At 43.5% G+C, this 12,766-nt stretch overlaps 1 protein-coding gene across 1 annotated transcript in view; it reads right to left on the bottom strand.

Annotated features, from left to right (window-relative positions):
- Positions 1 to 1,266: 1,266 nt before the first annotated feature.
- The window catches only part of CORO2A (coronin 2A), a 213,097-nt gene continuing 201,597 nt past the window's right edge, over positions 1,267 to 12,766 (bottom strand). The window contains exons 11-12 of the mRNA XM_068271342.1: positions 9,925 to 10,196; positions 1,267 to 1,498 (exon numbers count right to left, since the gene is read on the bottom strand). Coding sequence (XP_068127443.1) covers positions 1,367 to 1,498; positions 9,925 to 10,196 — 404 coding nt within the window. The 3' untranslated portion in view covers positions 1,267 to 1,366. The remainder of the gene's footprint in view (positions 1,499 to 9,924; positions 10,197 to 12,766) is intronic.

Genomic DNA, 12,766 nt, shown 5'->3' on the forward strand with positions numbered 1-12,766 from the left:
GTTTGGTACAAATAGGTTGACTTACCTGTGGTGATTTGTATTTGTATGTTCTGCTCTAAATTTGAATTGTATACATACTTTGTGTCCATGATGTGTCATCCCTGATATAGCCTCACTAACCTACAGATTCCGCCTCCCTCTATTGTAAACAGAGTTATAGGGGCAGGTTATATCATTTTCAAATATTTCAGAGAAAAGGAGGGCAGCCCTAATGAGTCGGTATTGGTAAATAAGGATGATCAGTCAGATGCAAATAATTCTTAGTTCATGCATAATTATGCATATGTTAATGCAAATTTATGCAGATTGAAAATGTACTAATCAAATGAAGCCAAAGTAGGATTCTATTGATCCAGCTTGAAGCTAGCTGGGCAACAGTGGTGGAACAATGGGCCAGACAGAGGAACAGGAAGGCTCTATACCAGTGATGGCTAACCTTGGCACTTCAGCTGTGACAACACTACAAATCCCATCATGCCTCTGCCTCCCTGAGTTATGCTTAGAGCTGTCAGAGTATTGCAATGCCTCATGGGACTTGTAGTTCCATCACAGCTGGAGTGCCAAGGTTAGCCATCACTGCTCTATACTATCCAGAGCCTTTGCTTTTTTTTTATCTAACATGAAGTGAATTTCTCACTTTAGGTTTGTCTTAAGTGAAGGTTTATGATTGGTTGCTGTGAGCAACTGCTTTACTTTTGCAACTGTTTTGCCCCCGGTTTCCTCCAATTTTCGTTTCATTTTGATAAATCTGCCCCTTTATTATTTTGTTTTTGTGTCACAGGTGATCAGAGAGTCGCACAACCAGTCACAAAAGAGCCTCAGCAGTCTACTCAGAGGACTAAAAGCTCATACACTGCAATGCATTGCAGGGCTAAGGCTGTACAGATGCATCGCTAACCTGCAGGCTAGAGACATGTTCTGTTGCTTTGTGGGGTTGGGGGATTCGGAGAGCCAATGGAGCAGTTGTGACATCCCTTGGGGGGGGGGGGGGGTGTTTTCATTTACTTCTATAGGATTTATAAAAGGTAAGCATAAGATGCACTTAAGATTCATTGATTAAAATTGTACAACTGCAAAGGCATTTTATTTCTACAATTCCTTTTTCCTCCTCGCTTCATTAACAGACTAAGTGGTCTCTCAGGACTGATAATAAATGATTGTTTTTAAAAACATTTTCTTATATTAAAAATACTGGTAGTAAATATATATATATATATATATATATATATATATATATATATATATATATATATGCAGCATGTAGCATTATTACATATCTATCAGCAATTTTTTTTCGTTTTCATGTGTGAAAATAAAAACATAGTGGTTATCTGCAGACATTCTTGATTTTTGTATCTGAGTGTAGTCAATATGCAGTTTCTCTGTATCGCACATTCTTGATTTCCAACTCGAGTTGTCGGATATGAATATCTCTTTGGCTCAGCTGATCACGCAACCTGCGGATTTCTTCTTGCTGCTTGTAGAACATTTGCAATAACTGTGCAATAAAACGAAATAACCTAATTAGCTGTGACACAATAAGATTACTGAATAAAAGTAAGCACACGGTATACACCTAGTCTTTAGGAATCCAGCAAATGGACAATGGACTCCACCTATCTGTTCAGACAAGGGCCTCCTTCCTCAAGGGAATGTCACTGGTGAACTCATCAACCAGAAATGTATGGCATTTTTAAAACAGAGTATTACCACAGAGGACCAAGTTGCAGGACAGAAAGTAAATGTCAACAGGGAGTATGTTTAAAGACTTTGGGCCAGGAAAATGTTGGCTTGACTTCACTTTGTCCTGCAAATCTGCCAGAGTTGATGGAATTGTAGGAATCAATTTCGTGATCACTTTCACTTTGTATGCAGAGCTCAACTGTATATAGAACATGCCCTATGTAAGGGTTTATGACTCGGGAGGTTAAAGGTAACCTGAAGCAAAAGATACATGGAGGCTGCCATATTTATTTCCTTTTAAGCAATATCAATTGCCTGGTTATCCTACTGATCTTCTGCTTCTAACACTTTTAGCCATAGACCTGACATTTTTGTCAAATCTGATTAGCTGAATGCAGAACTGCCAGGCAACTGGTATTGTTTAACCTCCCGGGCGATACGCAGTTTCAGATGCTGCGCCCGCGGGAGGATTTTTTAAAAACAATTTTGATCTAACTGCTTAAGCTTGCACTTTGCTAGCTAACTGTGGCCCCCAAGTCCATTGGCACCGCTCTGATCCCCTTGATCGCCACCGGCAATATTTACCCATCCGCGATCCAGCCGAGAGACGCATCTTCACCCTTTAGCTTCAGCCGTCGCTATGGCGACAATCGGACATGTAATGCGCAATCCCGATCCTCCCCATAGCCAAGCCTGGAGCTGATTGGGAGGCTGCGCCATCGCGGGATCCCTGGGGGGTACATATCACGGCAGTGATCTGGGGGGGATCAGGGGTGAGCAGAGGGACTTTGGGGGCATCATTAGCTAGCAAAGTGCTAGCTTAAGCAGTTCGTTCAAATTTTATTTAAAAAAAAACAACTCCGAGGGCCATTTGATCCTCTCCGGCGGCTAGCCCAAGCGTAGGTCGGGCTTACCGCCAGGGAGGTTAACAAGTGCACTGCATAATGTATTGCAGCCATTAACCACTTGAGGACCGTGGGCTTTACCCCCCTTAAGGACCAGGCACTTTTTTTCCATTCAGACCACTGCAGCTTTCACGGTTTATTGCTCGCTCATACAACCTACCACCTAAATGAATTTTGGCTCCTTTTCTTGTCACTAATAAAGCTTTCTTTTGGTGCTATTTGATTGCTGCTTCGATTTTTACTTATTATTATATTCATCAAAAAAGACATGAATTTTGTCAAAAAAATTATTTTAACTTTCTGTGCTGACATTTTTCAAATTAAGTAAAATTTCTGTATACATGCAGCGCGAAAAATGTGGACAAACATGTTTTTGATTTAAAAAAAAAACCCATTCAGCCTATATTAATTGGTTTGGGTAAAAGTTATAGCGTTTACAAACTATGGTGCAAAAAGTGAATTTTCCCATTTTCCAGCATCTCTGCCTTTTCTGACCACCTGACATGTTTCATGAGGGGCTAGAATTCCAGGATAGTATAAATACCCCCCAAATGACCCCATTTTGGAAAGAAGACATCCCAAAGTATTCACTGAGAGGCATAGTGAGTTCATAGAAGATATTATTTTTTGTCACAGGTAAGCGGAAAATGACACTTTGTGACAAAAAAAAAAAAAAAAAGTTTCCATTTCTTCTAACTTGCGACAAAAAAAAAAAAAAAATGAAATCTGCCACGGACTCACTATGCTCCTCTCTGAATACCTTGAAGTGTCTACTTTCCAAAATGGGGTCATTTGTGGGGTGTGTTTACTGTCCTGACATTTTGGGGGGTGCTAAATTGTAAGCACCCCTGTAAAGCCTAAAGGCGCTCATTGGACTTTGGGCCCCTTAGCGCAGTTAGGCTGCAAAAAAGTGCCACACATGTGGTATTGCCGTACTCAGGAGAAGTAGTATAATGTGTTTTGGGGTATATTTTTACACATACCCATGCTGGGTGGGAGAAATATCTCTGTAAATGACAATTGTTTGATTTTTTTTTTTACACACAATTGTCCATTTACAGAGAGAGATTTCTCCCACTCAGCATGGGTATGTGTAAAAATACACCCCAAAACACATTATACTACTTCTCCTGAGTACGGCGATACCACGTGTGGCACTTTTTTGCACCCTAACTGCGCTAAGGGGCCCAAAGTCCATTGAGTACCTTTAGGATTTCACAGGTCATTTTTGTTTCAAGACTACTCCTCACGGTTTAGGGCCCCTAAAATGCCAGGGCAGTATAGGAACCCCACTAATGACCCCATTTTAGAAAGAAGACACCCCAAGATATTCCGTTAGGAGTATGGTGAGTTCATAGAAGATTTTATTTGTTTGTCACAAGTTAGCGGAAATAGATTTTAATTGTTTTTTTTTTTCACAAAGTGTCATTTTCCGCTAACTTGTGACAAAAAATAAAATCTTCTATGAACTCACCATACTCCTAACGGAATACCTTGGGGTGTCTTCTTTCTAAAATGGGGTCATTTGTGGGGTTCCTATACTGCCCTGGCATTTTAGGGGCCCTAAACCGTGAGTAGTAGTCTTGAAACCAAATGTCGCAAAATGACCTGTGAAATCCTAAAGGTACTCATTGGACTTTGGGCCCCTTAGCGTACTTAGGGTGTAAAAAAGTGCCACACATGTGGTACCGCCGTACTCAGGAGAAGTAGTATAATGTGTTTTGGGGCATATTTTTACACATACCCGTGCTGGGTGGGAGAAATATCTCTGTAAATGACAATTGTTTGATTTTTTTTTTTACACACAATTGTCCATTTACAGAGAGATTTCTCCCACCCAGCATGAGTATGTGTAAAAATACACCCCAAAACACATTATACTACTTTTCCTGAGTACGGCGGTACCACGTGTGACACTTTTTTGCAGCCTAGGTGCGCTAAGGGGCCCAACATCCTATTCACAGGTCATTTTGAGGCATTTGTTTTCTAGACTACTCCTCACGGTTTAGGGCCCCTAAAATGCCAGGGCAGTATAGGAACCCCACAAGTGACCCCATTTTAGAAAGAAGAAACCCCAAGGTATTCCGTTAGGTGTATGGTGAGTTCATAGAAGATTTTATTTTTTGTCACAAGTTAGTGAAAAATGACACTTTGTGAAAAAAAACCCAATAAAAATCAATTTCCGCTAACTTTTGACAAAAAATAAAATCTTCTATGAACTTGTCATACACCTAACAGAATACCTTGGGGTGTCTTTTTTTCTAAAATGGAGTCACTTGTGGGGTTCCTATACCGCCCTGGCATTTTACGGGCCCAAAACCGTGAGTAGTCTGGAAACCAAATGTCTGAAAATGACTGTTCAGGGGTATAAGCATCTGCAAATTTTGATGACAGGTGGTCTATGAGGGGGCGAATTTTGTGGAACCGGTCATAAGCCGGGTGGCCTTTAGATGACAGGTTGTATTGGGCCTGATCTGATGGATAGGAGTGCTAGGGGGGTGATAGGAGGTGATTGATGGGTGTCTCAAGGTGTGATTAGAGGGGGGAATAGATGCAAGCAATGCACTGGCGAGGTGATCAGGGCTGGGGTCTGAGGGCGTTCTGAGGGTGTGGGCGGGTGATTGAGTGCCCTAGGGGCAGACAGGGGTCTAATCTGATAGGTAGCAGTGACAGGGGGTGATTGATGGGTAATTAGTGGGTGTTTAGGGTAGAGAACAGATGTAAACACTGCACTTGGGAGGTGATCGGACGTCGGATCTGCGGGCGATCTATTGGTGTGGGTGGGTGATCAGATTGCCCGCAAGGGGCAGGTTAGGGGCTGATTGATGGGTGGCAGTGACAGGGGGTGATTGATGGGTGGCAGTGACAGGGAGTGATTGATGGGTGATTGACAGGTGATCAGTGGGTTATTACAGGGAAGAACAGATGTAAATATTGCACTGGCGAATTGATAAGAGGGGGGGTCTGAGGGCAATATGAGCGTGTAGGCGGGTGATTGGGTGCCCGCAAGGGGCAGATTAGGGTCTGATCTGATGGGTAACAGTGACAGGTGGTGATAGGTGGTGATTGATGGGTGATTGATGGGTAATTAGTGGGTGTTTAGGGTAGAGAACAGATGTAAACACTGCACTTGGGAGGTGATCTGACGTTGGATCTGCGGGCGATCTATTGGTGTGGGTGGGTGATCAGATTGCCTGCAAGGGGCAGGTTAGGGGCTGATTGATGGGTGGCAGTGACAGGGGGTGATTGATGGGTGATTGATGGGTAAGTAGTGGGTGTTTAGGGTAGAGAACAGATGTAAACACTGCACTTGGGAGGTGATCTGACGTTGGATCTGCGGGCGATCTATTGGTGTGGGTGGGTGATCAGATTGCCTGCAAGGGGCAGGTTAGGGGCTGATTGATGGGTGGCAGTGACAGGGGGTGATTGACAGGTGATTTACAGGTGATCAGGGTGATAGATGCATAGAGTACACAGGGGGAGGGGGGTGTCTGGGGGGGGGGGGTCTGGGGTTAATCTGAGGGGTGGGGGGTGATCAGGAGGGAGCAGGGGGCAGTTTAGGGAATAAAAAAAACAGCGTTGACAGATAGTGACAGGGAGTGATTGATGGGTGATTAGGGGGGTGATTGGGTGCAAACAGTGGTCTGGGGGGTGGGCAGGGGGGGGGGGGGTCTGAGGGGTGCTGTGGGTGATCAGGGGGCAGGGGGGGGGGGGGGGAAGTGTGCTTGGGTGCAGACTAGGGTGGCTGCAGCCTGCCCTGGTGGTCCCTCGGACACTGGGACCACCATGGCAGGAGGCAGCCTGTATTATACACTTTGTATGCGGCGATCCGGGTGCTAGTAACCCGCCGGCGCTTCCGAACGGCCAGGGGGTTACAGCGCGAGGTGGGCGGAGCTAGTCCCCGGCGGCCGATCACGTCACGAATGACGCGATCGCGCCGCCCATGCCCCTACAAGGACCGCCGTGCCTCTGTGCATGCGGCGGTCCTTGCGGGGTCCACTTTCCGGCCGCTTCTGTGCGGTGGGCGGTCGGGAAGTGGTTAACTCCTCCTGGTCCCGAACTACAGCAATTAACTTTCCTGGCCCCCGAGGTTCAGCAATTACCCCCCCCCCCCCCCCTCCAGCACCTTAGTAGGCAGTGCAGCTAGTATCTGTAACCCCCCATCCTTAACCTATTTTGGTTCCTGGACGTAGTTTCTACGTCCAGGAACCATGCGCGCTACCGCGCACTCCCGGCCGCGGATTCGGTAGCCAAGGAATCAATGTATCGGGCTATGGCGCCCGATCACTGATTCCTCTCCCCCGCTGAAAAAGCGACAGCTTCTCTCGGAAGCTGTGCTTTTTCTGGCTGTCTCCTTCCCGATGCGTCACTGTAAGCGCGTGCTACGCTTAGAGTGACGTCATGTAAACAAACTCATGGCCGCCATCTTGTGGCCAAAAAGTAATACTACACCTGAAAAAAAAAAAAGAATTAACACACATTTACATTATAAATCTATTGTTTACCTCCCACCCTCCCAAAAGTACCCAAATAAAATGTTTTCTATAAAAAAAACAAAAACATTACAATAAAAAAAAAAAAAACATGTAAATATTTACCTAAGGGTCTAAACTTTTTAAATATCAATGTAAAGATGAAATATTTCTATATATTTTTTTATTTTAAACTTGTAAATAGTGATAGATGCAAAATGGAAAAAATGCAGCTTTATTTCCAAATAAAATATTGTCGCCATACATTGTGATAGGGACATAATTTTAACGGTGTAATAACCGGGACATATGGGCATAGGCAATACGTGAGTTTTAATTATGGAGGCATGTATTATTTTAAAACTATAATGGCTGAAAACTGAGAAATAATGAATTTTTCCATTTTTTTCTTATTCTTCCTGTTAAAATGCATTTACACTAAAGTGGCTCTTAGCAAAATGTACCCCCCAAAGAAAGCCTAATTGGTGGTGGAAAAAGCAAGATATAGATCAGTGCATTGTGATAAGTAGTGATAAAGTTATAGGCTAATGAATGGGAGGTGAACATTTCTCACGTGAAAATGACGGAACCTGACTGGGTTAAGTAATCGGTTCGGAAACTATCTGGCCCCCTGCCACCCCCTCCAATAATTAGTGTGGCCAATATCTGTACCGCCTCCCTCCCTAGGTATCCGTACAGACAGAATCTGTTACCTTCCCTTTTTCTGGTAACCAGTGCAGTCAGTATCTGTCCCCCTGCCCTCTCATAATCACCCTCCCCATCACCCTACTTGTTAATAAGTATGGCCAGCATGCTTTAAGCTCTAACTCGTGTACAAGCTGACCTCAATACTTTTTTTTTCTTTTTTTTTTTCTGTAGTGAGTGAGATCTAAATGTCTTGACGTAAAGCCGAGGATGTTTGGTACCTTTTGACAGTGTTCCTGTTTCCCAGGATTTCTACAAAAGGACAATATGGACCTTGGCATACAAGAATGGGTACCCTCACTGGACTGTCTCTGATTTTAAAGTTGTATTCTGTTTTTTTTCCCAAAGCAGCTCTATTTTTCCTAGGAGAACATCATCCAATTTTGTGCCAAAATCTGGATCAGAAATGGAAACTTTTTAATTGGCATTTATCTTTTTTCATAGAATTAAGACTTTACATTTTTCCATACTCTGAGCAGAGGACTGGGGCAGGCTCTACCTGAAACCTGCATAGTAACTGTCTTAGTAACCTAGTCTTCTTAAAAGTACTGTATATACTCGCATATAAGCCGACCCCTGTATAAGCCGAGGTACCCACTTTCCCCCAGAAACCAGGAAAAAGTGATTGACTCGTGTATAAGCACCCTCCTCAATATAACCCCCTCCACAGTACCTAGATGTTCCCTCAATACAAGTCAGCCCCCTCCCCATAGCCAGATGTGCCCCATGATTATACAGCGGTGTCTCAAGAAGCCACTAGACTGTCTAGACTAGACTAGATATGAGACGATTGCCACACAGCAATTGCCACATAGGAAGAATTTTTGATTATTGAACTGCTGACACGTTGCTTGCGCTCTCCACAAGCCAGGGGACAGAGGTAGTCTTGAGCAGCATACTCTGCACACCATGTTGCAGGGGATAAAGGGCACAGACACAGCAGGGTGCAAGCTGGCAAGAGCAGGATCACTAGTGCATAATCCTTAGGCTCCTCTGCCATTAAAGCGGATCAGAGATGAAAAACTAACTATAACAAGTAACTGGTCTATATATCTTATCTAAAATTTAGATAGTTTGCACAGCAAATCTAGCTGCAAACAGCTTCAACAGTTTCAAAACCTGCTCCACCATTTGTTTTGCTCCCCTAACTCGCATATGAGCCGAGGAGTTAACTTTTCAGCACATTTTTTTATGCTGAACAATTAGGCTTATACGTGAGTATATACAGTACACCTGAAGAGAGAGGAATATGGAGGCTGTAGTATTTGTTTCCTTTCTAAGAATGCAAATTGCCTGGCTATCCTGTCTCTATTTTTTTTTAACCATAGACTCTGAACAAGCATGCAGATCAGATGTTTCTGATTGAATTTTGACAAGATTTTCTGCATGCTTTCTTCAGCTGTGTGATGCAGCCAAAGAGATCAGCATGATGACAAGAAACTAGTATTGGGAACCTAAAAACTGAGACGGATATGGATTTTTCCTTTTAAAATAATACCAGTTGCCTGACTCTTCTGCTGATCCTGTGTCTCTAACACTTTTATCCACAACCCCTCAACAAGCATGCAGATCACGTGCTCTGACTGAAGTCAGACTGGATTAGCTACATGCTTGTTTCATGTGTGCGATTACCACTACTGCAGGCAAATAGATCAGCAGGACTGCCAAGCAAATGGTATTGTTTAAAAGGAAACTTCCATATCCCTCTCAGTTTAGGTTCCCTTTAAGTTTCCTAAAAAAAAGGGGCAGTTTTACTTACCTGGAGCTTCTACTTGCCCCCTGCAGTCAGAACAATCCTCCAGTCCCCCTTTCAGTGACTGAACCTGTCGCAGGCCACTGTGCCTGCACAGCCCTGCCCACGCACTTCCTCGTTCATGCTCCTGTCACCGGGAGTGTCCTGTGCAGGCACAGTAGAGATATCCTCATACTGCAACAGGAGTGCGAACGAGGACATGCACGGTCAAGGCAGTGCAGACGCAGTGGCCGGAGACCGGCTCAGTGGCCAAAAGTGAAACTGAGCTGCGGCGAGGTACCAGCAGATCATTGAGTACCGGCCCAAGCACAGGGCAACTGCGGGGGGCCGTTAGAAGCCCCAGGTTGTACATTTCCTTATCTACAAAATCTATTAAAATGTTGAATCTGTTAAGAGTGTGGCATACCTCATTTTCTGTCTTAGGTGGGGGACGTTCAAACAAGTCCAAACCATTGGAGATGAAGGAGTGCCTGGATTCTAGCTTCCTGTCTGTGCTCCTCATCTTCCCTCTGTCTTCTCTAATGATCTCTGTCTTGTACTCTACTTCCAGCAAAGCTTTCCTGGGAGTCCTTTCCTCATAGGTTTTCTTTGGCTCTCTTGAAGGCAATTTGGACTCCTCCTCGGGAAGATATATCTGGGAATTCTTCGCTCCAGGCTTTAATGATATTAAAATAGGACCTAAAGGGAAAACAACAGCAGCTGACTAAAATTCATTTATTAAAATAAGGCCTTTGTGTTTTAGGCAAAGCTAGAAGATGAAGACATTGTGTTCCCTAATGAATAGTGGCATGTATTCCTAAAACACAAAGTATGTATGCGGCTTTCTTTATTGAGTGCTAATCAGAGGTGGATCTGCACCTAGCACCCTGTGTATGATGGCCCAGAGGCAAATGCCTGTGACAGCTGACCAACATTCATCTTTCAAAATCCAAGGTTATAGAGCACCCAATGGCCTCAATTCACTAATGGCAGTTAGGGAAAATAATTTAGTTTAATAAAATACTGCATTCTGTATTTTACACTTTTTTTTCCAAATTTGCTAAAGATTTCCTGCATGAGGAAGAGGTTTGGTAATTTACAGAAAAAAAACATGCTTCAATTCACCAAGCCCTGCTCGTTAAGAGTCACTTACTAGCTGTGGAGCAGGTCAGCGCTGAGGCAGGAAGTGGTCTGTATGAGTCGGGGGCTTCTGTCCAGTGCATCCTCAACATCCCTTTAGATGTGCTGCAGACACCAGTGGGAGCTCTTCTGTATAACAGTATACAGATTTTCACATCTAAACGGATGCAGAAAAGCCTCATAAAAAGTCTTTGCCATTCTACATTGAAGTCCCGCCTTCCAGGGTGTCAGACCAAATCAGGATGTGGCTTTCCCTATTGGCTGCCTGCTACATCTGTCAATATGCTACCGCATGGAGAGTGTGAGGTATCGGCTGGTCAGAGCTGGAGGTAAATACCAAATACTTTTGCCCGATTTAGCAAATGCCTAAATCTCTGTGAAATGCAATTTCTTGACATATCTTGAGGTAGAGGCCTGTATCGGGTCGGGTACCCAGCGGGTTACCCAAATTGCGGGTCGGGTTCAGGTACCCGTTTTGATTCTAATCGGGTTGCGGGGTCAGGTCGCAGGTAGTGAAAGCAAGCAATCATGAGATAATTTAGTCATAATTTAGTCAGAAGTTAAAAAAAAAAAAAAAAAAAAAGTTTGTGTATGAACATATGTTTCACTTACTTTACAGCCTTCCAGTGAGACTACCAATGTATTTTTTTATAATAAAATGGAAAAAGCGGGTCGTGGGTTGGGTCGTGGGTCTGGCGGCCTGTGGTTCGGGTGCGGGTACCAGATTCACCAGTAAGCGGGTTGCGGGTAGCAGGGCAGAGGGTGCAGGTCTGAAAATTATACCTGCACAGGCCTTTATTTTGAGGTATTTACCGCACAAGTCAGTAATTTACCTCACTAGTCAGTAATTCTATATTTTCTGTGCAGCAATAGGTTTAGTGAATTGGAATTTGTGAGGGTGATCCGTAAAATCAGCAATTTCTGCATTACCAAATGCTTAGTGAATGGAGGCCAATGTACTGTATGAACTCTGTATGATATATTAACAAAATCACATAGACTTCTAAAAAGGTCAGCCATGCTGCTGGGGCTTCATCTTCACTATTATTTTTTTTTCAAATTCTTTTTTATTGTGTTAAAGAACATATAAACAATAACACAAAAACACAGAAAATAAAAATTGTAGATCATGACAGCATCAAAGAAGTAAGAATATACAGTCCTCCAGTACAGTTCATTCGTACATAATTACTTGAATGTTTGCAGCAAGGTGAATACAAGTGAATATTCACAACAGTAGGAGGGGGGGAACACAGCAGAATCACCAAAGACAGGCATTGAGATACATAAAACTTAAGGAAATATTATAACATATCTATAACTTGAGGAGTGATATCCAGGTTAGCAGAAACTGATTCCTCAGAGTCAAGCCAAGGCTTCCAAATCTTAGAGAATTTAGAGACGGCACCACGTCTCTCCCAGGTAAGTTTGTATAGAGGAAGGGCTTGATTAATTAAGCGGATCCAAGTTTGGAGAGAGGGTTCCAAATTGCTTTTCCACTCTATAGCAATCGTTTTTTTCCCATAAAAAAGGAGATACCTCATTAGGAGCGTCTTGTGTTTATTTAGAGGAAGATCCCACAATACACCCAAGATGCATACCTTATAAGATAGAATACAGGGAAGACTCAATTTTTCTTGCATGAAAGAGAGGGTTTTGGACCAAAAGGCCTGAATAGACGGGCAGTCCCAGCACATATGCTTAAAAGAACCAGGGGTGTGGCCACACCGCCAGCAGGCGTTGGAAATGCTAGGTGAAAATTTACTCAATCTAATAGGGGTGAAGTATATCTGGTGAAACCATCTCAGTTGGATCAGCTTATCTCTAGAGGGAATAACCGTTTTGACATAATTCAAAATCGGCCCAATCATCAGAGGAGATTGCCTCTCCCCAATCTGCCCACTTATCCCTAGCTTTATTTATTCTGTGAGAGTATTTAGATTCAGTAAGATTGGAGTAGTATCTAGAAATAAGTTTAGAGGGATAATTAAACAGGAGCCATTTTTCAACAGTACCTGGGGAAAGACATACTTCGGAGCTGCCAAATTGACACAGAGCAGCATGGCGAATCTGAAAATACCGAAAGCGAGCACAACGTGGAAGATTAAACTCTAAGGCCAGATGGGACC

This window comes from Hyperolius riggenbachi, chromosome 1, assembly GCF_040937935.1.
Source record: "Hyperolius riggenbachi isolate aHypRig1 chromosome 1, aHypRig1.pri, whole genome shotgun sequence".
Taxonomy (NCBI): domain Eukaryota; kingdom Metazoa; phylum Chordata; class Amphibia; order Anura; family Hyperoliidae; genus Hyperolius; species Hyperolius riggenbachi.